Source organism: Rhinolophus ferrumequinum, chromosome 11, assembly GCF_004115265.2.
Source record: "Rhinolophus ferrumequinum isolate MPI-CBG mRhiFer1 chromosome 11, mRhiFer1_v1.p, whole genome shotgun sequence".
Classification (NCBI taxonomy): Eukaryota; Metazoa; Chordata; class Mammalia; order Chiroptera; family Rhinolophidae; genus Rhinolophus; species Rhinolophus ferrumequinum.
The window spans coordinates 9,593,369-9,620,489 of record NC_046294.1 but is presented as its reverse complement, the minus strand read 5'-3'; the positions used below and the strand labels follow the sequence as shown (position 1 = coordinate 9,620,489).

General features: G+C 54.0%; 1 protein-coding gene across 1 annotated transcript; it reads right to left on the bottom strand.

The window, feature by feature from the left end:
* Positions 1-375: 375 nt before the first annotated feature.
* VWCE (von Willebrand factor C and EGF domains) lies at positions 376-27,121 on the bottom strand. Its single transcript, XM_033121866.1, has 20 exons — positions 26,295-27,121; positions 23,749-23,843; positions 23,538-23,627; positions 23,079-23,207; positions 20,729-20,845; positions 18,351-18,467; positions 17,347-17,475; positions 16,239-16,681; positions 16,065-16,158; positions 14,712-14,794; positions 13,135-13,222; positions 11,539-11,624; positions 10,057-10,174; positions 9,543-9,628; positions 8,052-8,148; positions 6,873-6,955; positions 5,685-5,775; positions 5,522-5,604; positions 5,144-5,234; positions 376-2,538 (listed from the first exon to the last, which is right to left on the bottom strand). Exons 1-20 carry the CDS (start codon positions 26,402-26,404, stop codon positions 1,901-1,903), a joined length of 2,868 nt encoding a protein of 955 aa, XP_032977757.1. The 5' UTR covers positions 26,405-27,121; the 3' UTR covers positions 376-1,900.

The following is a 27,121-nucleotide window of genomic DNA, read 5'->3' as shown; positions in this document are numbered from 1 at the left end:
AAGGTCACACCGACGGGGAAGCTGAGACCTGAGGTACCCCAGCTAGTCACGGCTGAATAGGTCTCAAACTGGTTTCCTGGTGCCCAGACATCACTCTTTTTGTTTTTGTTTTAAGATTTTTTTATTGGGGAGTATTGGGGAACAGTGTGTTCTTACAGGACCCATCAGCTCCAAGTCAAGTCGTTGTCCTTCAATCTAGTTGTGAAGGGCGCAGCTCCGCTCTAAGTCCAGTCGCCGTTTTCAATCTTAGTTGCAGGGGGCGCAGCCCATCATCCCATGCAGGAATTGAACCGGCAACCTTGTTGTTCAGAGCACCCGCTCTAACCAACTGAGCCATCTGGCCGCCCCACCGGCAGCTCATTGTCTTCAATCTAGTTGTGGAGGGCACAGCTCACTGGCCCATGGGGGAATCGAACTGGCAAGCCTGTAGTTAAGAGCTCACGCTCTAACCAACTGAGCCATCCGGCCATCCAGACATCACTCTTAACCACTACCCTTTGTGTCTAACCGGACAAAATGATCTCCAAGTCCTTCGTAACTCTTAGGTCTGTTTTCCATGCTCCTAACTCCAAATTCACTACACCTGCCACCATACTCAGGTTAGCACACCTTTACACCACTAACAGCTGGGCTGGATACTCCAGGTGGCCTTTGCAGCCAGGAATCACTGCCGACATCCGCGCCTGGGATATGTGGGGAGCAGCAGGTCAGAGAAGAGCCAAGGGAAGGGTAGCCTGGGCAAATGTGGGTGGGGTCTGTGCAGTGGGGGCTGCAGTTTATTCTACAGCTCCCTTGGTTTTCAGTGGTAGCAGGTTGGTGACATGGTGACGGCATTGTCCTCTGTCTTCCACCCCCATCTCACTTCCCTTCATGAATGATAGCACTGTCCTCTTTCCATCTGTCATGGAAACTAGGCTGCACCGTGCAGACACCCCCTTCAGGATTGACAGATTTAGTCCTCCAGCTGCTGGGAAGGTCGTTGGCTGACAGCTCTCGGCCATCAACCCTCATAAGGAATTGCCTTGGCTGAAGGGAGTTGCCTTGCCCAAGGTCACACCGCTTTCCTGGGGCAGCCCAGATAGAATTACTGGTCAATCTGGGCATACAAAGCCCTGTCCCTATGCTCCACGTCAGGACAACTCTAAAGGGCCATCCAGCCTCAGAGCTCCCAGAAGGGGCTGGCTGCAGCCTTGGGCCTCAGGGGAGCCCGACTTCTCCCTGTCTCTAGCCCACAGGTGTTGGTGACAAGAGTGCGCCCTAAGGAACTGCCTGCTACTTCCTCTCAGAGGTTCCTGTCCAGGGAACCCAACCTGCAAAGCCCTCTCCATTCATCTTTTCCCTTCTCACTTTAGAAGTCTCCCAGCATCAAAAGCCACCAGGTGTTTACTTACACAAGACCCCTCCCCAAACCAGCTCCCATTTGGGGCAGGCTTTTCTCCCAAGCTGGGGGTTGAGGTGGGATACACTGTACCAGCGTGGGCATAGCATGAAGTGTTCCCACCTTTTCAAAGTCAGAAGTGAATGAGCAGGGCAGCCTGGGGGAGACTGAGACAGTCTTTAATCAGGAAACCTCAGGTGAGGACAGTGAGGGCTGGTGGCACAATCCCGGTGCAATCCCAGGCCCTCTCTGACCCTCCTCCGCCGCAGGAAGGAGCTCAGCAGCCCAACCTTCCTCAAAAGACAAGAGGGCGCAGTGTCCAGGGCGGATGCAGCCCCTGGAGAAGACTCTGCTCAGTTCTCACAGCGCATTCTGAGTGGTTCTGGGGAGCAAGGCGACGTCAGCCCTGGGAGTTTTCCATCCCGCCAGAAGCCCTGCAGGAGTGCGCCCCAGTGGCCCCCTGAGACCACTGGCAGCTTCGTCTGTCCAGTACCTCTCAGCATGGCCCTGAAGTGGAGGCTCTTACCCGGTGGACTCCTCCTCACTTGAGGTCCCGGTTGTGGGCTGCTGGGGGGCGGGGCTGATGGGAGCCACAAGGGCTGCAGAGAGTCTGGAGGTGGTGGGAGAGAGTCTGCGAGGCCTGAGGAAGGCGACAGGGGTCTTTGGGGGGCTGGGGCCCATTGTGGAAAGGGCTGAAGCATCAGTCAGAACAGTGGCAGGCAGGGAAGGCTGTCTGGATGCTGTGTGGGCCCCAGAGGCTGAGGATGAAGGTTCTGGAGCAACAGGAGGTGGCCCAGGAGCCCCGAGAGAGGCTGGAGGTAGAGTGGAGACTCTTGGAGAAACTGATGGCCCTGGTGAGGACCGAGGAGGGGGCTGGGAGGCCCCGGGCTCCCCTGATAGCGTGCCCCGAGGCCCCAAAGGGGGTGAGGGTGAGGCCGGGGCTCCTGAGGGGCGCATGGGTGAAGTCTGCACGTAAGACACGTTCGTTCTTAAGAGGAGCTGGAAGACATGGAGCTCTGGCCTCTGACGCAATGCTGCTGGAGTCCCCGGGCAGGAGCTACAGTTGCCAGGGGCCTCCGTGTCTCCACGGGGGCTCCGAGCCAAGTTGCCGAACTCCACGTCTCCCTGAAGGGAGAGTCCCCGCCTTTCTTCCAGGGAATCTAGAAAGAGGTGGGGGAACAAGAGGCACAGTGGTTCTCCCCACTGGCTGAGGCAGCTCTGGGACGAGCTGCACTGGGGACAGAGGCCCAAGACCTGGTGAGGACCCGCCGGCTCCTGCCTCCAGGGAGAGGAGACCAACAAAACATGAATGGAGGGATGCAGTTCACCAAGGCGGCTCTGCCAGGCATTGGCTGTGTGACGTCGTGCGAGGCCTCTGTTTCCTCATCTGTAAGATGGGCGTCACAATAAGGATTGCCCAGGGCCGCTCTGAGGACTGAATGAAACGGTCTCAGCCTAAACCCAAATGTAAACTGTGACTTTGGGTGATGATCCTGTGTCAGTGTCGGTTCACCAGCGGTAACAGATGTCCCCGCTGCTGTGGGGTGTTGCTAGTGGGGAGGCTGTGCGTGTGTGCAGGGGAGGGGCCCCAGAGCTCTCTGTACCTTCCATTCAATTTTGCTGTGAACCTAAAACTGCTCTAAAAACATGAAGTCCACTGAAAAAAACATTTTTAAAAAAAAAGTCTCGGCCTGGAGCCTGGCACATCATGAGGGCTTCATAATGGAAGGGGCGGGAGGGAGAAATAAAGGAAGAAAGAGAGGAGGGAAGGCAAAAAGAACATGGAGAGTGACGAAGCCCAAGAAGAAAGAGTATTGGATAAAGGCATGATCCGGGAGGAGGCAGATGTGGTCAAAACACATTAAAAAACTGGACACTTTAGAAATCATCAAAGGACAGTCACACAGCTCTGTGAACATATCCAAACCCACTGACTTGTATACTTGGAGTGCGTGATTGTATGGCATGTAAATTACACCTCAAAAAAGTTATTTTTTTTAATTATCAAAAGAAAGCTAATTCATATTCTACTTCAATAAACAGTGGTTCCTCCTTAGAAAGAATTCTTGTTAAGAAGAGGCAGGCAGAAAACAAAGCCGAGGCAGCGCTATGTTCCAGAAGGAGCTGGCTCTGTACCTCACTTTTTTGGGCCTCAGTTTCTCCAATTGGAGGCAGGAAAGCAGAGTGGGAAAGAGCAGGGGGTAAGGGATCAGAGAGACGTGGCCCTGAATCCGACACCCTCAACTTGAGCGCAGTCTTAAGACAGACACTTAACTTTTCTGAGCCTCCATCTCCCTATCTGCAACAAAATGAAGATGACACCAACAATCTCTCTCGAATATTCCCAGAAAGGTTTAAATGAGATCCTACAGGTAAAATGCTCCATACACTGCCTGGCACCTTAGTGAACGAATAGTCTCTAGACCGCAGGGGGAATAATATCTATCAGCTTGCAGAGGAGGTGGCGGTGGTTAAACTGAAGAAGACTCTATAAAGCCCTCAATTGTTCCCCAAGGAATGGTTGTTGGGGCTCAGGATATCCCCAGCCCCCCAGTGCTGACAGCAGCTCTTTATCCGCAGATCTAAAGAGCTGCTTTAAGTATAGAACATCCTCTTCAAAAGCCCAAAGGCATTTAAAGATATTTTATACATGAAGAAATCCAGGCCACAAATCAGCGGAAAAATTCACTGTCTTCCTGGAAGTTTAAAGAATGTAAGAGCCACATTTAAGGTACTTTGCAGACATGTTAAATTGGAAAAATTAAATTCAAAACATACAGGGTAGAGTTGGTGGGCATATAGGGAACCAGCTACATGACGGTAAGTTTCCTCTTTCTCTAGGACTCCATCCGGTAACGTGCCGTTGTCACCGTGTACCAGTTACCAAACCATTCCGACGAGCAACGACCCCGTTCCTCCGCCTATTAACCACAAGGTCCAAACACAACTCGCAAAACTTGAGAAAAAGTTGTCTGACCAAAGATTTCTCACAGTAGGTCCATTATGGACAGAATAAAAAAGAAAGAGAGGAACCACCTAAATGTCAATCAAAAAGGCAGAGGGTAAGCAAAGCAGAATATCTGGGAGATTTTTACATGACCAGCTGTGGGCCACATCGATACTTTGAAACTATGTGTTACAGCAGGTTGTCTGTGTCCTGTTTGTACCTCTGTAACATGATCCACGGGGACGAGCATTAATGACAGAGAAAGACAAACAGATGGGAATAATATTCTGGAGTCAAGACAGCGTAGACGCTAAAATCATTGACTCTGGGCTCAGTTCCTGGCACTACTGCCGTTCAGCTGTGTGACCGTGGGCACGTCACTTCACCTCTCTGCACCTCAGCTTCCTCATCTGTAAAATGGGGATGATAATAGTACCTACCTCAAAGAGTTGCTGTGAAAAGGGAATGAAATAAGATATCTGATTTCCCGACACTTCATGAGTGCTTAATAGGTATTAGCGATTACTCTTCTGCAAAGCTGATTCAGTTCCTAAATCCCAATTTCTCACAAAGGAAGAAAGCAGAGGAGGAGAATTAAGGAAGAAGATAATGGAGAAGAAAAAGGCACAGTAAACAAACAAACTTGTCACACAGCACATCCTGGTGTGGCATGAGGAGCACAGGTGAGGGTAGGAAAGCCCAGACACAGGTTTCAGCTCACCAAGGGCTGGCTGTGTGACCTTGAGCAAGCTACGTTCCCTCTCTGAGCCTGCGTTCCTCACATCCAGCCCAGTGGAGAAACTCCAGGACACACTTACCTGGGCAGGAGGAGCAGCAGTCCCCAGGAGGCATGGCAGGGTCCCAGCAGGCCCGCTGGCAGGGGGCCCTCTCACAGCTCACCTCTCCCAGCTGGGGAAGCAGTAGGACATAAGTGAGTACACCTAGAGCATCTCACCACCCACAGCAGCACCCCCAAGGGCCACTTGCACCAGCAGACCCAAGGAAAGATCCAGGGACGGGGCTGTAGTGCCTGGCCCTCACCTGAACGACAGGTATTCTGGTAGCTAATTCAAGTTGAAGAAAGGCAGGAAGAAGCTGGGCTTATGCCGGCTAAGGGGCTCTGAGGTTTGCAAGGGGACAAAAGGCAAGAAGCAGCTCCTGGCTGGGCAGCTCCTAGGTTCCCAGGCCCAGCTCACCTGGCACATGCATTGGGTACAGGGCTCATCGTCTAAAGTGAACACCTGGCCGTTCACCACCTTCCTTCCCTCGTAGTTACAGTCTACAGGAGAGGGAGACAGGGGCCATGAGAGCCAAGGACCTCTCAGGAGCTGCAGACATGGGGTGGCTGGTCCCACTCACCTACGCACACCGGGCAGCACTCCCCGTCAGGGTGGAAAGGGTAGGTGCAGGTGATGGGGCAGTCCACAGGTGAGCAGGCCACTGAGCCCAGCTGCAGGACACAGAAAACGCACAAGGCCCTTCGTTCTGGGCAGCTGATGGGACACTCAGGAAGGACAGGTCACACAGCCACTGAGTGCCCATCAGACCAGCAAGGTCCATGGTGGGGGCAGGGTGGGGGGTTGTTCACTCAGAGTCTGTCTTCCTCCTAGAACGCAAGCCCCACAAGGCCGAGGACCGGGTCTTGGCCACAGAGCTCATCTGTCAACAGGCACCTGTTGAACAAATCCATACCTGCCCAAGCAAGATAAGCACCAAAACCCCAAGAGGAAGAAGGTTCCAGAAGCCAAAGCCGCCCAAAGAACATGGCCACTCAGAGGCCAGAGATGTTCACCCCGAGTTTCTCAATGTTTCTGTAGACTCTGTGCCTTTCCACACTACGTCTGCGCCCACCACCAGCAAAGAAGCTCCGTGGGCATTAAACACGCTCAGCATGACAAACAATCAGGAGTTTTTCTCCATGTTCCAAATACTAAGTGATATTACTATAGAACACGCTTTTTCAGACCGAGAGGCAGTATGGTTTGGGGTTTGGAGCACCGGCTCAGAGTACGAGGATTCCATTCTTGGCACTGTTAACTGACTACCAGTGGGATCTGAAGCAAATGACTTGTCTCATTGTGCCTCGGTTTCCCCACCTAGCAGATGGAGACGATAGCGCTGTCTACGTCCTAGGATTCTCCCAAGGACTAACGGAGTTCATGGTATACAGGGCTGACAGCAGGGCTGGCACACGGCAAGAGCTGGAGAATGTGCGTAGGTTCAAGATTCTGGGACAGAACCGTGGGCTGGACTCCCTCACCTGCACCCTCAGCGAGAACCCCGGGGCCACACTTCACACTGTAAGGACAGGCCCCCAAAACCCTTCCTGGTCATGAGAAGAAGAGTACTTTAGCCGGGAAGGGTGAAAACAGTTCTCTAGCCCTAGGTAAAGATTCACCCTGGGCAGGGCTGGAGGGCCCGACTGTCACCATAACCCAGAAGTGACCTTTCTCTTGGAGGTCTCTGGACTTTGCCTCCAGGGTTCAGGAGCTGGTGGCAGTCCCTGGGGAGTTTCCGCAGACAGGGGTCAGGTCTGGGTGGCCGTACCAGGCAGATGCAGCTCAGACACGGGTCCAGCACAGACGGAAAGGTCTGGTTGTTGTGGAAGATTCTGCCTGTGTAGGTGCAGCCTGCCAGACAAAGCACAGGGTGAGTGCCAGCCAGGGCCATGGGGCTGTGGTCGGTGACAGGGCGAAGGCCCCAGGCTTATCTGGGTAGCAAAGGTCAGGCCAACCACTCCTGGGGCAGTCACCCCAGGGGTCGGGGACAGGATAGAACACACATCTGGACTGGGTGCTGACTTTTTTGAGCAGGATTCATCAGAGGGGTCAGAGTGTCTTCAACTCAGGGTTTCCCGACACCTCCCCGCTGCCCCCAGCTCAAAGCATTTCCTCCTCTACCCCTCACCAGGCAGGCCCAGGGCAGAGGGACGGGGAGACACAACCTGGGCGCCTGGCACCACAGTCATCCTCTCTGCTCCCCCTCACTCAGCCAAACCCAAGCCCCACCTTCCAGAACATTCCCCTACATCTCTCCCTTCTCTGCTTCCCAGTCAATACCTGCAGAGGCCCAATCTGCATGATGCCACCTGATGATACTTATCATATACCAACCAGTAAGTATAAGCAGGTGCTGAACAGTAGGGAAATATTTTATAAGAAAAATATATAATATACATATGTGTATGTGTGTATATATATATATATGACAGATATGTTAGATATAGATATAGATATTATATCACGAAAAGAGACTAGAAAGATAAAACCACAAGGTTAAATGTGGTAATGGGCCCTTTTAAAAATTTTTTTTTAATTTTTGCTTCCTGTATCTTCTAAATGTTCTACAATAAAAAGTTACTTTTGAAACAATGGAAAAGGTAAAAAGTACCATAGAAAATAAAGTATCACTTTTACTTTCTCTCACTGTTCTCTCATTGTTTTACAGGTCTGGTTCCTTTGTCACCCCTCCCAGGCTATACTCTGCACACCTTCACATCTGCTTCCAGCACCCAGACAGGGCTGGCCGTGGGCAAAGTGCTTTACGGCTCAGAGCCCGTTTCCACTGCTGTGAAATGGGGTTTCCCCACGGGGTGGTTGTGAGGACGACCGCAGATGAAGCCTGTGTGGTACGACACAGGAAGGAGCCTGGTGCAGGCTGAGCCTGCATGCGATGGGGGCCAGGAGGGTGCAATGCAGCCCCCCCCCCACACAGGCAGAGACTTACCTGCCGAACAGTCCGGGCAGCACTGTCCAGGGATCCGAATTGGGTGAGGGCAGGAGTCCACACAGTCTGTCCTCTTGCAGCTAACTGAGCCATCTGCCTGAAGGAAGGAGGAACTTCACCAGGACCCCACCTGTGATGCCAGTCCCCGCCTCCACACCCTACTCCACCCTCCCAGTCCCCCCTGAAAAGGGGCAATGCTGCAAAATGCCCGAGGGTTGTCCTAAAGGTACTGTGATGCAGTGGGAGGTGGCAGGTCCCCCACAAAGAGGACCAGCTACTTGGGAAAGGGATGTGAGCCCTCCAGAAGGCTCCCGTATCCAAGGACAGGAGGGAAGGTCAGAGCTGGGGTCTGGTGTCCTCGGCTTCTTGTCCCTCTCCTGCAGCAGCCAAGGCTGCACCGTCACCCCAGCCAAATTCTGCTTTCAGGGTTTCCCTGGAACACTGGCTCACCCCAAACCTATGGCGTACAATCAAATCCTATTTTTATAGAAAACTATTCCACCTAAAAATGTCTATTCCAGAAGAGAAAGCGCCATATAAACTGTCTTTTGTTTCTAAGAATCTGAATGCTCGTGAACCTTTTGTGCTACCTTCCTATAACCTGAGTGCCCTAAATCAGTCATAAAGGAGAAAAAAGGCAGCCGGTGTACTTTCCTCCCAACTCTAGTTCCAGTGAACCGTTTCCAAGTCTCGTCAGGGACTAAGGCTTTTTAACAAATGGCGCATCAAAGGGACCTGATGGCTGGGCTTCTCACACGCTGATGTGCACACATGTCACCTGGCAGTAAAATGCAGATTCTGAGCTGGGAGCTCCGGGCAGCCTTGACATTCTGTGTGTCTACCAGGCTCTAGGTGACACTCACGATACCACTGGTGCAGGGGCCTCATTTGGGAAATAAAGCCATAAGGGCCAAAAAAACTTCTTTAAAGTAGAAAGGGAAGCCGACATGTACTTAATGAGCTGAAACAACTGTGTTTGTCGGTAAGCAGCTATGTGTGCATTTCTGTCCATCTGACTCTGAAACTCAAGCACCCTCTCCTTAACCGCTTCTGAGGTGACGAGGTCACAGGACTCACGTTAAGGAAGGAAACGCTGCAGTTTCACAGAAAAGGCCTCAACAACGGGCCACCCCAGTTCCCTCGGTTTCTGTGCCCGGCGAAAACCTGCTATTAGGACTTCTAATTCCATCTCGTTATGCCAGCAGCTCCCTTCACAAGCACAGTATGTCACACACCATTCTTAAGGCAGACTGCCAAGCTCCGGTGGCCTGAAAGGTCTACCGAGGACAGAATAAACTGGGTCCCAATCCTTTCTGTAAAAATGGAACTTGATAGCATGGGAGCAAGCCTGAGGGCAGCTTGACATGGCCCAGCTTCTGGAGGGTTCGGAGACGCCTGGCCCATGAAGACCCTGGTCAGGGTCGTGAGGCGTAGGTAGGTGGGTGGGGGGCAGTGGGGAAAGCAGCTGAAGGCGCGCAGGTTGTCATTCACCTGGCAGATGCATAACTCACAGGGGTCACCAGGAGACCAGATCTGTCCAATCGGAAACTCAACCCCGTTGTCATCGAGAGAGCAGCCTGGCCAGAGGACAGCGAGGAAGAAGGGACAAGTGGGCAGAAGTGGCGAGGAGGGCCTTGAATGCCCACTGGACCTACAGCACCACCCACCAGGGACAGACGCTTCTGCTCACTCATGCTGTGTGTAGACAGTTCCCAGGGTGTACACTCAACCCAGGGGCTGCCACAGCGGCCCGCCCAGCTCCCCCATTAAGTTTTCCCTCCAAACATGCACCTGGTATATCCACAGGCATGCTCACACAAACAAATGCTTCCACACGCATTCATAAACACAGTCACACACAGAGGAAGCACTAAACACAGACACACACAAACTTACACACTCAGACTCAGTGTACCGTCTCAGCAGGTACAGCTCAGGCTCCCTCCTGGAGGGCATCCTGGCCTGTGTGGGGCGCAGCCCTGGGACACAGGGCTGGGGCCCTCACCTGTCGTGGGCGTGGGCTCCCGGCAGGTGAAGCAGCACTGTCCAGGGCCCAGCCACCACTCCTCACGGGGGCAGTCCAGTTCTGGACATGGTGTGAAGGAACATTCCACTTCCCCATTCTGGAAGAAAGCCAAAGGTCACGGGCCAGTGAGGGCAGCTCCCCAGCGCTGGGCCATCTGAGGGCTAAGGAGGGGGCTGGCGGGCGGCCATCTCCCTTCTAAAAGTGACAAAGAAGTCTCCAGGGAGCAGGAGGGGGAGGAAGGGAAGAGTCCTTCACTGACAGAGAATGTCCTGAGAATGAGCCAGCTGTTTGTCTGGAGTGTCCCCCGGCTTGCCCTAGTTGCAGTGCCCGCATCTCTTCCCCTCACTTCTGCAAAACAGCCTCTGTGCAGGCTCCCTGCTTTCTGTTTTCACTCCAATCTACTCTCACTCTGCAGCCAGAGAACTTTCTCATGCACCAATCTGATCACATCACTCCACCACTTAAAGCCCTCCAGCAGCTCTGCCAAGTCCAAAGCCCTCAGCCTGGCTGGCACAGCCTTTCACGACTGAGTCTGGGGCAGAGGCTGTCACCAACACCCCCAGGCCCCTTCCCCTAAAGTACTACCCTTGGCCAGTGGGGGCTGTGTCTTCCAGGTACCTGGATGGTTCGACTCCCTAGGAAGAAAGGGAGTCTACACAACTGACTGCTGCCGGGAGCGGGTGAGAGCCCAGTAACTAGGCCTCAGGACACGCCCATCTCAGCAGTGCAAGCCACACTCCCGAGTTCCCCAGGATATCAGCCTGAGCCCCTTCCTCACTTGGCTCCTTCCCCAGCCCCTCCTGTTTCTCTCACCCAGTTTCTCCTGAGAGCACTCCCTTGGAAAATCACTTACACAAGAATCCGACCCCAGGCCCTGCTTCTTGGAATCCAACCCAAACGCCATCCCTGCCTGCAGCCTCCTCTCTTGCCTGACTCCAGTGTGCCGAGCGTTCTGTGCTCCGGCCAGAATGGATGTACGTCATGCTCTCTCTTGACTCCTGCAGTCTGCTCATGCAGAGCCCGCTGCCAGGCACACTGGCCTCAGCTTCTCACCTGATTGGTGCTCGGTGCTAGTCATCCTTTCGGTCTTGCCTTAGCATCCCTCCCGCCAAGAAGGCTCCCCTAAAGTCTGCAGTCTGGCTAGGAGCCCTGGCCACCTATCCATTGCCCACCTGGGCTGTGGGGCCCCTCACAGAGGGGACTGGGGCTGTCATGTGCTTAGCAGTGTCCTTAGCACTCAGCATTGCTCCACGCACATAGTAGGTGCTCTATAAATAGCACTGCTGAAGGATGAACTTCAAGGAGCCTGCGGGAAGGCCTTGGTGAGTACAGGTCACTTTAGTCCCTTTGCTGCCTCAGTTTCCCTTTTGCTGCATGGCAGCCCCTCTTCTCCCAGCCAAGGCATCCTGGGAAAGTCCAGTGCCCTGCTCGCTCCCCGTCACCCACCAATTCAGTCCTTACCTGGCAGATACAGGTGGTACACTCGTCACCACCCCCACTGAACACAGCCCCGTCTGCATACCACCGGCCATGGAAAAAGCATCTCACTGCGGAGAGGAAAGGGACAAGGAGCGCAAGGTCTTTGGGGGGGTTGGGGGGTGGGGTTAGAAGGCAGCTGAAGAAAAGGGGGAAGAAATGGGTAGGGAGGCCCTGGAGAAGCTCACACACTCCCATGGCACTCCACAGCACAGCCCACGCCCAACAACCCACACATTTCTCCCCTCCGAACTCCCAACAAGAAAATATGCTATACTTAAAAACTGACAAAAAATGAATTGTGTAAAATAAGGTCCTTAACCAAAAAGGTAGGGGAAGCCCAGAATAACTAAAGAGGAAGAGAAAAGAAGAAATGGAAAAAGACTGCCCCAGACACTTAAGACAGCTCTGGGAACCACGCCACGCAGGGGACGCTGGGAGGATGCAGTGAAAACCTCTCATCTGAAGATGCCCCACAGGTGAAAACAGCCTAAAACCCTGTGCAGGCCCACTTGGCATTAGTCAGACTGCCCTGCGTTCATTCCCACCTGTGCAACTCTCTAGGCAGTGACTTTGGGCACCATACTCAAGCTTGTTAAGCCTCGGTTTTTTTATCTGTACAATGGAGTTGATAACAGTTCCTACCTTGAAGGGACTACCATATTTCCCTGAATATAAGACCTCGTCGGACAATCAGCTCTAATGCATCTTTGGGAACAAAAATTAATATAAAACCCAGTCTTATTTTACTACAATATAAGACTGGGTCTTTAATATAATATAATATAATTATAATATAAGACTGGGTCTTACATTAATTTTTGCTCCAAAAGATGCATTAGAGCTGATTGTCCGGCTAGAACTCATTTTCGGGGAAACACGGTATATTGCCTATTCAAAAATATTTTTAATTAAAATATAACATTTAAAGTTAAGAAGAGAAATTTTAAAAGAACACCAGCTTTGAAATCAGGTAGACTTTGAGTTCAAGTTCTGCTCGTGTACTAACTGGTTGTGTGTCTTTGGGCAGTGACTTGACCTCTCTGAGCCTCAGTTTCCTCATCTATAAAATGGGGCTATGAATAGTACTCCCTCAGGGCAGTGCCATATGGATTCAATGAGATCAAGGGCTGGCATGTGCCTCGCACAGCAACGGCACAGAGCTGGCAAGAAATATTTGTGACGATGATGAGGTCATCTCAGGAAAAAGAATCACACTTTTAACAAAGGACCAACTCATTAGTGGTGAAAGGGAGGCCTCTTCCCTGGCTTGAGAAAGAGCAATGCCAAGAGTGGACTCAAACCCACTCCTGCTTGTGCTGAAGGTGTCTCCCAGGCCAGGGGGCAGGCCGGTCTATGAGCCCAGTTTAGCATCCAAACTACTGTGCACATAGTAGGTGCCCAATTAATACGGACACTTTGAAATGCTTCAATTGATCTGAGTTTCTAAAGCAAAAATGAATCTCCTTCTTTCATCCACTTACCTCACCCCCCAAAAACATACTCAAAAGACACCCCTCCCCCAACACACAAAAAAGCTAAACGCTTCCGCCCCCTCCCCCCACCCAAAGAGTCACTTACCTGGAACACAAGTACAGCAGTCGGACTTCAGGGAGGTCTGACAGGGGCCAGGAGGACACTCGCGGGAGATGCAGGACACATTTCCAGCCTGCGGAGGCGAGAGATGGGGGTGGGTGGGGGAGGGGAGAGGAAGCGAGCCAGGCTCTGATGTACCTTCAGGCCCATCGAGAACCAGGTCATCTCCCACCCACGTCACATCACACCTCAGGTTTCCTGCCCAAAGCAAAAGCCTCAAAAAGGAAGCTACTGTGGTCACGACAGGGACATTCTGCAGGGACCCAGTTCCCGGCATTTATTATGGGGTGTTTTAGAATATCTCCCTTTCCAAGATGAGGGCCAGACCAGAGAGCAGAGCATGCTGCCTTCCCTGTAAAAATGCCGAGCCGAGCCTCCCATAGCATTCCCTCCCACGGCCGAGGGCAGCTGTGGAAGGGTGCTGAGGAAGCAGGGAGCAGAGGCGACTCCACCACAGACACCTTCCTGTGCATCGGAGTTTTGAACCAGATCTATTCAAATTTGTTCAAAGACTCAAACCTAAAATTAAATTTAAAAAACTGGAAGTTAAGACAAAAATGCCCCCGGCGTTGGAGTCAGCCAGACCTGAGTTCCAGTGTCTGCTGCTCCACTATCGAGCTGTGTGACTTTGGGCAAAGTACACCAGCTCTCTGAACCTTGCTCCTCCTATCTGTCAGGGGATGCTGAGGACTGCATGAAATGAGGTCATCCACAAAAGCACAAAAGCGCTGGGCCACGGCACATGTGTGGCACCCAGAAAGAGCTCAACAAAGGGTGGTGGTAGCTGTCTACATGTCCCACCTCCCATCTTACGGTGCAACTTCCACAATCACTGCCAGACTAGGGGCTGCTTTTAAAGAGGGTCACAGGTGGCAGCGAGGGTTGGTGGACAGAGCCTGGGCTTTGGATGCAGACAGACCTCGGCTCAAGTCCCAGCTCTGTTCCCTGCCAGCCTCAGTCTTTTCCTCTGTAGAATTGGGACAGTGCAACTGACCTTGAAGAGCTGCCAGGAGCCTCAGGTGAGGAAACAGGTGAAAAGCACCAACGCCTGTGCCTGGTACACACTGGGTGCTCAGAATCGAATCCATGTGACCGCATCTGGCAGTGTCTGGCACGTAGTAGGTGCTTAATAACTATTCTTGGAGGCATAAATTTGCCTAATGCAAAATACTCTCAACAAGCTGAATTGGTAAGGAGCCTTCTCCCTCCCAAATGCAGATACCTTTATTATGCTGGAAAATATTTTGCCTGGAGAGAAAAACGGTCTCCCTGGTGGGAAGTTTCCAAGGGACTTTTGTCCCCTCCCCTTCCTAGACAGATGGACCCTGTTTGCCTGTTGGCTCTTTCCTGCTCAGCAGAAGCCTCCCTGACTCCACAGACTTACAGGTTTCACATCTCTCCCAAGCTTTTTAACTCGACAGGTTCCAACCAAAATCCATGACCTGAGAACTCTCCCTCCACTCAGTGAGCTCACCTCTAACGTCCGGTCTTTCCCCCTTCCTCTAAAACCCCCAAAGGTTAAGAAAACACCCGCGAGGCTTTGGAGATCTTGTGATGCTCACCGAGCAGACACAGACGGTGCAGTTCTCCGTGGGAGGTGAAAACACATCCCCTTCGGCTCGTATGACGCCACTGTGAAAACAGCCTTTGAAAGACAAACAGGAGAGTAGGAGGCATCAGACTTCTTCAAAGCAGAGGAAGCTTGTGGTCTCATTACTTTTCCAGGCATAATGTACCTGGAACCTTCTCTCACTGGCCGGGGTGCCTCAGGAGTGGCAGATCCAGGTACCAAAACTGTGTGGTCCTCGGACCCCTGGAGAACTCTTAGGAGACACCTCCAGAGGAAGCCCCAGGAGGGTTCCATTCATGTCTGATAAACCAAGAACTGTGTTGAGAGCATGCCATTTTATTCCCATAAAACAGGAAAGGCAGCCAGACGACCCTGCGTTCAAAAACCTGGCTTGCTTGTTCAGTTACCTGAATGGCTTTGGACATGTCACTCAATCTCTCTGGGACTCTGTTTTCTTTACAATAAAATGGAAATGCCACCAAGTACCCTGAAGGGGACTTGGAAGGATCCACCACTTCAGATGTAAAGTACCCAGCACTTTACATTCAGGGCTCAGTATATAGTAGGGACACAGTAAAAGGTCACACTCATCCTTCAGAAAATCAGGAAGTGCATTTTCATTGTAACCCTTAGGAAGACTTTTTCACTGCTGCTGAAAGTACAGCAGCCTGGGCATCTTGTCACGGTACAAATGCCAAAGCTCAGGCCCCTCCCCAAACCCAATGAATGAGAATCTGCATTTTAACAAGACCCCCAGCGGTGCATGTGCGTGGTGAGTTTTGAGAAGATCTGTTGAAGGACTTACTAAGATGTGGGGTTTTTATCCCCACAGCAACGGGAAGCAAATGAAAACTGTAAGCAGATTACAAGTGGGAGGGAATCGGAAACAGCAGAATTCACAATTACTCCTCCGGATGTAGGAGCAGAGTTAGGCAAGAGGAAGGGAACTGCAGAGTAGATTTGGAGAAACTCATTGAATGAAGGAATAAATGAATGAATAAAGCTCAAAAGGGATCCCCAGAAGATGAAAAGTTCCCCTTGAGGGATATCACAGCATAGACCACAGTTTGGGCCTGGGAATTTGCATTTCTAACGTGTTCCCTGGTGATGCTGATGCTGCTTCATCACCCATCAGCATCACCGGGAACACATTAGAAATGCAAATTCCCAGGCCCTGCCCCAGAGCTAAATCAGAAGCTCTGGGGGCGGGGCCCAGGGATCACCCTGCAAGTGATTCAGATGCATACAGGAGTTGGAGAATAGCCTTTCAGCTGCAGAAGGGCTGGGGAAGAGAAGAGGTGGGACCACGTGGGGAACTCACAGCCTCCACTGGACCAGCTCCCACCTGTACACGATGGGCAGCATCCCCCATCTCCAGAAGGAATCGGGTGGGAACAAGCAGCTTCACACGTCACCTTTTCACAGGCCACCTCCCCATCCTGGAAGCAGAAGCAGGAGTTCCAATCACCACAAGGCCCAACACCAGATCAGGGCAGCCCCAAGGACCCCTCACACCAACCTCGCACCAGCACTGGGAACACCCCGGCTCGGTCCAGCGGCTCCCCAGCTCATACATGGCTCCCAGGTGCCAGCAGGCAGAGGGCCCTGGTTCAGGCCACGGGGCTGTGGGGCCCCTGGGCAAGGAAGGCGTCACTACCGCCTTTTCCAGGAATTGTGAGGGAGGTCTGAGAGTCCCCAGTAGCGGGGCACTAGGCACTGGGGTGGCCATTGGGGTGGACAGCAGCCTCGTGGGGGCAGACGGGGAAGGTGTGGGTAGGGCAGGGGTGGGTAACGGCAGGCGGGTGGTCCTGACTCCAGCTGGAGGCCCAGGAGCCCCAGAAGGAGGGCTGTGTCCTGGGGAGAGGGCAGGCCGGCCCGCCTCCGGAAGCAGCAGTAGCATCTTAGGAGGGTGCTGCAGGGGCTGCAGGATGGCAGAAGGGGCCAGCACGGCTTTCGGGAAAGCTGAAATAGAAGCACAAGGGTGTCCTGAGGGAGGCAGCAAGGGCAGGAGGCAGGACTAGGGACCTGGACTCAGCTCCAGCACTAGTCACTGAATGTCTCGGGGCCGGTTTCCTCACGAACATAATAGGTCTAATACTGCCAGTTCGACCCTGAACCGCTGGGCCGTACAGACGGTCATGCAAGACTGATGGAAAAATACCAAATGAGCAGACCGAGACCGAGGTGACAGGTTGTGAGTGTGTCCCCTGCCTCCCATCCATGCTGACGTGCTTGGGAGAACTTGCCATGGACTAGAAAGAGCACCTTCAGGATCTATATAACATATAGATACATGTCTTACAGGCACGCTGGTAAAGTACGGCAGAGTGGTCTAACCACTGTGCGAAGCGTCTGTCCCTGGGAGCCCAGGTTACTGGGACTCTGTCACGCTCCTCATTTTTTCTTTCTTTTTACCATTTGGGGAAAAACGGAAGTGCTAGGGAAACAAAGTGCAAAGGGAGTAAGAATGAATAATGCAGTGGAAGGAGGAAGCAGGAAAGAAAGTGAAGTTTTGGAAAGATGAATCAAAAAACAGCCAGTGATGGAAGAGGGTCAGGCTCTGGGTGGGCGGTGCCTGGTTCGAGGAGGGCGGGGCCGGGACCCAGGAGGCGGGGCTAGACGCTCACCTTCACAGGACACTCGGTCAGCTCGCAGCCTGAAGCCAGGTCGGCATGTGCACAGGAAGCTGCCCACAGTGTTATGGCAGGAATGGTGACAGACTCGCCTCTCCAACGGCCTCCGACATTCGTTTACATCTGCAGGAGAGCCTTGCTGCCCACAGCTGCCTTGTCGGGGCAATGAGCCTTGTTTCCACCATCCTTTAGCCCAAAAGGCTCGGGGAGTCTGCTTGCCATGTTCTTACAGGGTCCATCCCTGCCCCACGGTGTGGAATGTGACTCGGACGTCTGGGAGTGGGGCTGAAATCTATGCTAGTCTCCTTGGAAGGTTCATACATCCAGTAGGTATTTAATGGATGCATTGCAGCAATGAGTAAGTGCTGGCTGGAGGGGACGAGCCCTGCTGGGAATCTCATCTCCAAACCTTTCACCATCCCACGTGTTGGGTGTCGGCTGGTGTGGCCCCTTCTAAAAAAAGAGTCTCAAAAGTCACTGCACTGCTCAAGGTCCGCTTCAGGACAAACACCAAACTCTGCTAGAACAAGGTCTTTTTTCAGGCCCACGGGACCCCACCTTCCACCCATGAGCCAAGCTCAAGCCAAACATGGCAATCCCTTTCTGGAAATTTCTGCTAATGGGTTGAGAAAACAGGGGTCTCCTTCTACACCAGAGGAACCAAGACATAACGTGCTTTATTTACCAAGGGGAGCAAAGGCAGCCAAGAAAATGGGTGAGCAGAGAGGAATCCCTGGGTGTATCTGGGAGAGGGGTGGAAGAGAAACATAACAGGATGAAAGTGGCATGTGGCCAGGAAAAGTCCAAGACAGGGTCTTCCATGAGGAGCTGTGCCAACCCCAGCGAAAGGCAGGCTCTGAGCAAAGGCTCGAGCGCTTACAGGCTCCAGGGGACCAGGAGGTCCAGACTGCTGACCTTTCCCTGTCCCTGGGCTCACCCTCTCTATCTTCCTGATTGGCAGTCCAAGTGTGAAGACAATAGGGTCCTCCTGACCTTACCTACACAGGAGTGCCGGTTGCCATGGAGATGGAAGCCAGTTCTACAGGAACACCTGTAGCTGCCAATGCTGTTTTTACATCTCTGCTGACAGGGGGTCCCGAGGCATTCGTCAGTGTCTAGAAGGGAACAGGACAAGGCTGGAGCTCTTGTTCCATGGAGATTTGGAGATATATGGTCCCCTCTTATCTCTCATCACCATCTCCTGCCCCACTCGAGGCGTGGGGGACCATCTTAATTCTCCTTCAGTGTATCACTGCCCATTTCTCTCCACCCCCACTGTCGTACCCGAGCCCAGACCACCTCTGTCTCTGCTCTGGAGAACAGCAACGGCCTCATGCATCTCCACGCCTCTACCTGTGCTCCGCCCCAGCCGTCTCTACACAGCCTCAAGGGTGTGCTGACCAAAGGGCACCTCTGACCCAGCCACTGTCCCTCCATGGCTCCCACAAGCACCAGTGCTGCACCAAAGCTCAGGAACCCTGGGCTGCCTTTCCCACCTCCTTCCCTGTCCCTCACCTTGGCCCCGGCTTAAATTCTTGCCACCTTCCAAGTTCCCCATGCTTCTGTGGGCCTCCCCCTTTGCCCGCGTTCTCTTGTCCGCTTGCACTGCCTTTCCATCTTGTCTGGCTGGAAAGCTCGTACTCATACCTCAAAACTCAGCTTCTATAGCACCTCCTCTGCCAAAGCTTCCCCATGTCGGTATTTGATATTGTGAAACACTGGAAATAGTCTACATGTTCGTCAGTAAGAGAAAACACAGTAGAGACTATGGAATGTTTGCACTGCAGAGCACCAGGCAGCAGTTTGAAAGGAACAAGACAGGTCTGTTGACCCTGAGGTGGAAAGATCTTCAAGCCAGATTGCTGAGGGGGGAAAAAGCACGTAGAGGAGTGACTGGGTTCAAACTCCAGCTCTAACACCATCTTGGGCAGGTTATGTAATTTCTTTAAGTCTCAGTGTTCCTATTAGGAAAATGGAAATAAACAGTACCAACTTCATAGGATAATTTTGAGGATGAAATGAAGGCACGCTTCTGTAGTGCTTAGCAGGTGCCCAGATACAATAGTTCAGGACTGTGAACTGCTCATCTCTTATCATCTCTGTGAGTGTGAGTGAGTGAGTGTGTGTGTGTGTGTGTGTGTGTGTGTGTGTACATGTACTAGGGAGAGGCAGGCAGGGCACTCAGCAGATTGATAACCAGGTGTTAGGAATGAATTGTCCCCCCCCCAATTCATATGTTGAGGCCCTAATTCCAACGTGATGGTATTTGGAGGTGGCCTTGGGAGGTGATTAGGGTTAGACGAGTTCTGAATAGTGAGGCCCTCATGATGGGATTTGTGCCCTTAGAAGAAGAGACACCAGAGCTCTCTCTCTGCCACGTGAGGACACAGCTAGAAAGCAGCCACCTGCAATCCAGGAAGAGGACCCTCACCAAGAACTGAACGGTCTGGCACGTTGATCTTGGACTTCCAGCCTCCAGAACTGAGGATACGTTTCTGTTGTTTAAGCCTCCAGTCTGTGGCATTTTGGCACAGTGGCCTGCTATAGTGGCCTACGACACCAGGGTGATTCTCTAGGGACCGCAGAGCACAGCAGTGGGAGAGACAGCCTGGAGCTAGCGACTTTTAAACATTTTTTTTGACAATTTATGAAAATTTCAAACACACAGAAAATAATATTGCAATGTCACGGGGGAACCTTTGTCTTAGCTGCCTTTGTTTAAGAGAGAGTATTTCCTTACCTCACTTCTGTAAATAAAAGTCATCTTAAAAGAATGAGTAGCTATTTTAAAAGATCTCTCTCATCCTACTCACTTAGGAAGGGAGAGTCCTTCTCTTCCCTGGGTCCCCACCACATTAATCCATAGTCCCAACCCTGTTGTTTTGCTCCCCACCAGACTGGGGCAGCTGGAACAAATGAACACTGCCACCCCCACCCACCTCCCTGCCACACACACACACACACAGAGCTGTGTGCACAGTCCTGATCCCTCGGCCACCCTCGTCAGCCCTGCCTCACTGCAGTGGTCTCCTCCCTCCAGTTTGTCCGCTCTGCCCTGCCCCTGGCTCTCCCTGGGGCCTCTCCTTCACCCTCTTCCCTCCACCCTGCAATGATGGCAGCAGCTGTTTCTAGGGACTCCTGGTTCAGAGCCAGGGCCCTAGAGTTAGACCATTACTAGCAGAATGACCTTGGGCGAGCCTCAGTTTCCCCCTCGGTCAAGTGCGGATGATAACAGTATCTCCCTCAGAAGACCGTGGTGGTCACGTAAACCATCGCAGGTGGAGCACATGTTGTGCCTGGCAGGGCCACGAGGTCAAAATCGGAGCCCAGCAGCGGCAGTGACGGCATGATCATTACCCCTCCCTGAGCCGCTCACCTTGGCAGCTGTGGCGGTCGGCGGACAGCTGCATGCCCGGCCCACACTCGCACACAAACCCGCCTTCCGTGTTCACACAGTGGTCCTCGCAAGAGGAGCTTAAACATTCATCAATGTCTGGGGAGAGAGAAAACACCTCTGCACAGCCCACTCTCAATGTGGTTGAGGTGCAGGGGGAAAATCTGCCTCACGTGGACCCTGTGCCCACACTGGCCTGCCCTCAGCAGGGTGGAACCTCCACCTCCACCCTCACCCCAGGGAAGAAAGACCAGGCACAGGGAAAGTCATCCTGCTACAAGGGAAACCCCAGAGAGAAGAGCCCAAGGGGTCAGGCCCCTCCTCTGTGACCCATGCAGACCAGATGACAGACAGGATGGCTGAGACAGAACTGTCTCTGATGGCCCCACACGCGGGGCATCACACTAGGGCAGAGAGTGGGCAGGAAGGCTGATTAAATCCCCTGAAATGTTTATTGAGCACCACCTGTATGCAACAGGCCTGGCGGAGAGCCACTGAGACACAAGGCACGGCGCTGACTCTCCACATGGTTACAGTCTGATAATGTAGGAGCCACAGCACACACCCACGAGAGACCACACGTGGCTGGGTGATATATGCCCCACCAGGGAACGCCCAGCCACAGCAGCAGTGTGCTGGAGGACAGATGGGCTGAGAGGACCAGGAGGCATCAGGAGGAGGGGGCCACCAAGTGGAGAGAGTCGGAGGGGCTTGGGAAGCACAGGAAACACCTGGGGCCCAGTCTGGCTGAAGCTTGGGTTCCTGTCGGGAAGTGGGAGGCAGGGCTGCAGAGCTGGCTTAAGGCTCCACTGTGGAGCACCAAGGAATCTCCAAGGCTTCTGCCCAGGATGGGGTGACTGGGTCCATGTAGTGCTTTAGGGCGGTTCAGGCCTGAAGGGTCAGGGGGGCTGGGAGAGAGACAACCCCACCCCTGCCCCGTGGCATTTCTTCCTCATCTAAGAATCATGGCTCTGAAGGACCGACAAGACCAGCTCTGCCTACTGCAGTCTGCGCCTGAGTCTCCCACCCCCGGCCCCCATGCCCTCTGGACACCTCCGTTCTCCTTCCTCGCTGTTCCCAGGGGCAGGCCCCTCGGGACCACGCCCCTCACCTCTAAGACGTGCACCCTGACTAACCCCATTCCACTGGGCTCGCACGTGGCTGTGGCCAGTGCCTCCTGCCCTGTGCTCGCTTTGCCATTGTCCTCTGACTTTTCCTTGGTCCAGTTTGCCTCTGCAACAAGAAGCGCAGGAAGCACTCTCCAGGAAAGACATTTAGGGAGGACAAACGACTTCATCGAGCCCCCAGCACCAAAACCCCTTTATGAGACACTTCACCCCAACAGTTCTCCCTCTGGGAATAATCAGAGATGCCAACAAGAAGCCCTTTATTGCAGCGTTATTTACAGTGGTGAGCACCGCAGATCAGCCGAGCGAGGGGTAACAGAGAACTAGGTACTTGAATTACAGTCGCCACGTATGCAGCTGTTTAAAATTATGTTGTAAGGACTATTTCGTACTCACAATATAAAGTTTAGTGAGAAGACTAATGAGCAAAACCTATAGATAAGATGTGATCCAATTTTATAAAACATTATAAAGATATGCATGCATAACATACATTTATACACAGGTACACACTCAAACACACACACACGCAGAAAAAGTAACTTCATTTCTGGGTAGGACCTTCCAGGACACGTTGGGTTTTTTCACCTTTCTACCCTTCTTTTACTTTCCAAATGTTCCAAAATGAGTTATCTTTTACTTTTGTATGCTGGGGAAGAAACATGAGTTTTACAACATCAAACCTCAAAAGGAGGCTTTCACCTCTCTGGAAAGATATGCAAGAAACTGGTCACAGTGGCTGCCTCTGGGGAAGGTAACAGACGTTGCCGGGGCAGGATGTGATCCAATTTTTGGATCACATTTTTAAAGTCACGAACAAATAATACTTGTACAAAATAATTCTGAGTTTCGCTTTCCTCATCTTTCCAACGTCACTTTCCCAAACGTCACTTTCTCCATGGCCAACCCATCCCCAGTCCCACCTTGTACTTCACCAGTTATGGTCCCATCACATGGCACTGTTATGTCTAGGCCCCCCGGCCCACAGCTCAGTTCCTGGCCCATAAGAGGTGCTCTATAAATATTTGTGAACTAGCAGAAGGGACCTATTCCTTTGGTTTTCATGTCTCCCTGCCCACCCTCAAACTGCACAGCTCATCCTGGCTCAGCTCTGCTCTGGCATCATCTCTCTGAAGACCATCTTAGCAGGACAGGAAGGGGCATAATTCCCACCCACCCTGCCCCACTGCTCCCAGGTCTCTCACCGGTACACCTGATGCCGACAGCTGTCTCTGTCATTGAGAAGCCCACGGGGCACACTCGGGCCACCTCCTGACAGCCACCGTGGTTACAGGTGAGGTCACAGCCGTACTCCCCGCAGGGTCCGTGGGCGTCTGAAATGCACCACCCACATGAGCATGCAGCACGCTGACGTCTTGGCCACCCCCACCTAACCGGGGCTCTTCCTGAATTCTGTGAGAAAGGTGCCTCTGGAGGCAGACAGGCCTGAGTTTAAATCCAGCTCTGCCACTCACTAGCCATGTCGCCCTGGGTGAGCCACTAACTTCTGTGCCTCAGTTTCCTCATCTATAAAATGGGGATGAGAATGTCTGCCTAACAGGGCTGTTTGAAGATGATACGATAGGACACAAGTGCCTGGTGTCTGGCACATAATCTCGGTGTTAACAAAGTTCTTCCCATCAGCCATGGCCCACCCCAGTTACCTGGGCAGGTGGCCCCTTGTTCTCCATCCTGGCAGGAACAGACGTTGGGAGCGATGCAGATGCCACTCCCACAGCCAAAGGAGCAGAGGGCTAAGAGGAGAAATACAGGTGAGGGAGTGGGGGCTGGAGCCCCCAATCTGCCCCTCAGGCCAGCCCAGGGAATGAGTGCCCTGCCCGGGAGGATGTGTGGGGCACAGGGACAGGCACTTACGAAGGGTGCAGTGCCCACTGCCCATGGAGGGTGCCCAGCCAGGGCAGCAGCCACTCCCGAACCCCGAGAGGCAGACGTGGGGGCCCAGCCGGCGTCTGCAAGAGAGGAGAGAGCACCTTCCACGTTCTGATTGGTCTACAGAGCAGTGAAAGCCTCCCAGCCAGTCTGGAAGTCAGTCAACAAACAGTTCTCGAGACCCTCTGGAGGGGCAGTGGGAAGTTTCCCAAAGAAAAATGACCCTGACAGCCTCTCCTGAAGACAGGACAAGGACAAAGTCACCAGTGTCCCACAGGTACCTGCCACAGGGCAAAGAGTGGCCAGGAGAAAGGGGCCTCAGAGAGGCCCTCAGCACTGAGGAGGTAAGACGGCAATGGATGAAGAGCCCAAGAGATGGCTGTCTCAGGGCCTTTGCACTTGCAGTTCCCTCTCTCATGAAGGTTCATCCTCAGATACTCATCCAGTTCATTCCCTCCTTTTACCCAGGTCTCTCTGCACCTGTCAGCTTCTCAGAGAGGCCCTTCTCGTGCACCCTTACCTTGTTTTGTTCTTCTTAATACCATTCACTTCCTGGGACATTACTTACTAATTTGTCACTTTGTTCATTGTCTGTCTCCCCTACCATTCCCTGAGCACAAGGGCTTCATCTTTTTTATTCACTTCTGCACCAAGAGCAGTGCCTAACACATAGTAGGTGCTCGATATGGCTGCTGAAGGGAAAGTTGAGAAGGGCAGCCAGCAGAAAAGAGGAAGGACGGCAGCCCCAGAGGGGCTAGAGAGATGTCACTCCCGAGGTGACATCTCTGGGGTAGAGATGGGGACGCCAGTGAGCTACCTAAAGGAGTGACGGAGAACCCAGTGTGCCAGATGCTGGGTGAGGCACTGCAGTACAGCCACCAACAAGCCACTTCCCAGCCTTCAGGGGGGCTGGGCAGTAACAGCACTGTGCTACAATGGGATTGGCTATGAGCGCTGCAGAGTCGGGGGAGGTTTCCTGGAAGGACAGCATCTGGGCTGAGGCAGGGGAGAGGAGCAGGGGCAGCCGGTGGGAGTGCAGGAGGGGAGCGGGTGCTCCAGCTCCAGGCAGAGGCAGCACAGGGCACAGGCCTGCAGGGGGATGGAGAAAACGACGGGAACTCGTTCTGTGATGGGCTGGACAGAGGGAGATGCAGTCCAGCCTGGTTTCAACTGGGAATTCCCATGCAATACAATAGGGATAAGAAACCCCTCCCCACCTGTGCTCCACCGTGGGGAGGTGACGGGAACATTCTGCTGGTCAGGCAGCCTTAGGGCACCCACCGTGTGCCAGGCACAGCAGCAGGGCTGGGGACATGGATGGACAAGACAGACCCACCCCACTCTTGAGGGTTAAAATCTTGCCAAATGTGGCAAGTAGTGTGGAAAGGGAAGCTCGGGCACAGGGCAGTACAGAAACGTCTGCAGAAAAAGGCCCTAGAGCCCCCAAAGAGGGCCTATTTGGTCTCTGAAGTCATCACAGAAAAAGAGGGGGCCCTGGGTGGGGGGAACTGTCAATGAAGTCTCACCCACTGCCGTTGCTGGAGCCATTGTGGCAACAGTCTAGGAAGGAGCCGGCAGCTACAGCTCCTCAGACGGGGGTCTGAAAGGGACAGGGGTGCCACCAAAGTGGCAGATGTTAAGATGCTTGGCAGGCTGGTGGAGCCACACCCTCAGGTGGGCAGGGACCGAGCGGTCTCCTAGGTCAGGCCAAGATGGGGAGACAGGTGGCAGGAAAGTTCTGAAACTCCGCGGAGCCAGCCGATCTGAGCAGGAACTGGCTGAGGTGGCGGAACACTCGTGCGAGCTGCGAGCCTGGCGGGGCCGCCCCCTGAGCGCCCCCGAGCCAGTGGCCGCGGGCCAGGCCGCCCGCTGACACCGTGTTCCCTCGCTGGGAGCATCACGCACACACGCGCTCAGCCGCTGCTGCCGGCCTCCACCAGGAGACCCGAAGGGAGGGCGGCATCCATCGGGAAAGAGCAAAGGGACAAACGTCACCCACCCCCACCCGTCCGGTCACACACGGGCGGAAACCGAAACATAACCTAGAGAGACCCCGGCAGTGCCAAGGTCCACGACGTGCGCGGAGCCTAAACACAGCGAAAGCCTACCCCCCACCCAGCCCCGAAGTGGCCGGCGCCACGGGGGAGGCAGGCCCTGCCAAGGCAGAGCCACTGGCACGTTCTCCAGCGAAGCCAGCCAGTCTGGAGACCAGGTGGCACTTCCCTGCCTTCCTTCGCCCAGCGTCCGCGCTCCAGGGCAGACTCAGATGGGCTAACCCAGCGCCTGGATCTCCACTCCCCCAAGTCTCAGCCCGTACAGCCCCGGACAGGGGCGCAGAACAGGCACCCGCCCAGAGGCACAGGCTGCTGTCTCTTTGTCCAGCCCCCAAGGGCTGCGCCCGCGCATGGACAGAGCCCCAGAGTGGAGCCCCAATCCACGGCTGCCGACGGCTCCCGGCGCTGCTCCGCGCCTCCCCGCTCCACGCCGGGAGCGCCCCAGTCGCGGGTAGGGGAGTGGCGCGTAGCGCTTACCTCTCGGTCATGAAGTGCCCGGGCGGTTTCCTCCCGGTGTAGGTGCGGGCCGGGACCCCCAGCAGCAGGAGCGCAACGCAGGCGGCCCTGAGGAGCAGTCCGGCCCACATGACCGGCGGCGGTGCGTCCCCCCCGGCTCCGCTGGGTTCCCGCTCGGCGCTCGGAGGAGGGGGCTGCCGGCCCTCGCCCCTCCTCCTGGCGCTACGGGGAACAAACCAGCGAGCCCCGAGCTGGCACGCGGAGCAGAGCAGGGGGGCTGGAGACGCCGAGAGGAGGGGCAGGGGGCCGCCAGGGGACGAGGGGCACGGCGTTGGGGGGGTGGTCTCTGGCACCTCCGAGCGAAACACAAAAGGCAGCGACGCCCGCCGCTGGTCCTCTTGGGGAGGCACGGAGCCCCGGGCGGGGTCAAAGATCAGGGACCCCTGGGGGCGGGGTTTCGCCCTAGGCCCACACCCTTTGCCGGGGTTTGGGAGTCGGCTCCCTGAGAAGTGCTGTGGGCGTCAGACTGAGGCCCGGGGAGGAAAGAGACTTTGGGAACAAGGCTGGCGCTGGAGGCGGCGAGTCCCTGGCATTGCTGGTCTCAGGGGAGCCCAAGATGCCTGTGTCATCAGAAGGTGGGAAAAATGGAAATCAATTCGTGCCCAGGACTCTGGGTCCTTTCACCGCTGGGCAGTTCTAGGCCGGCCCCAAGTCTGCCAGCAGGTCTGCACCCTAATCCTGGGTGCAGGGGTCAGTGGCCCACCTGCCCCTGGTCAGGGGTTACTAGGTGGTCTTGAACACACAGGCTCCTCTTTGCCCCAGGCCAGTCAGAGTGGTAGGCAGGCTCA

What these genes read in the sequence shown, in the direction of transcription:
- VWCE (XM_033121866.1), bottom strand. Translation starts at nt 26,404, where the DNA reads ATGTGGGCCGGACTGCTCCTCAGGGCCGCCTGCGTTGCGCTCCTGCTG. An exon ending in GGGCACTTCATGACCGAGAG is followed by an intron (nt 23,844 to 26,294) that starts GTAAGCGCTACG and finishes CCTCTCTTGCAG; the next exon opens with ACGCCGGCTGGGCCCCCACG. An exon ending in GGAGCCCACGCCCACGACAG is followed by an intron (nt 9,629 to 10,056) that starts GTGAGGGCCCCA and finishes TCCTCTGGCCAG; the next exon opens with GCTGCTCTCTCGATGACAAC.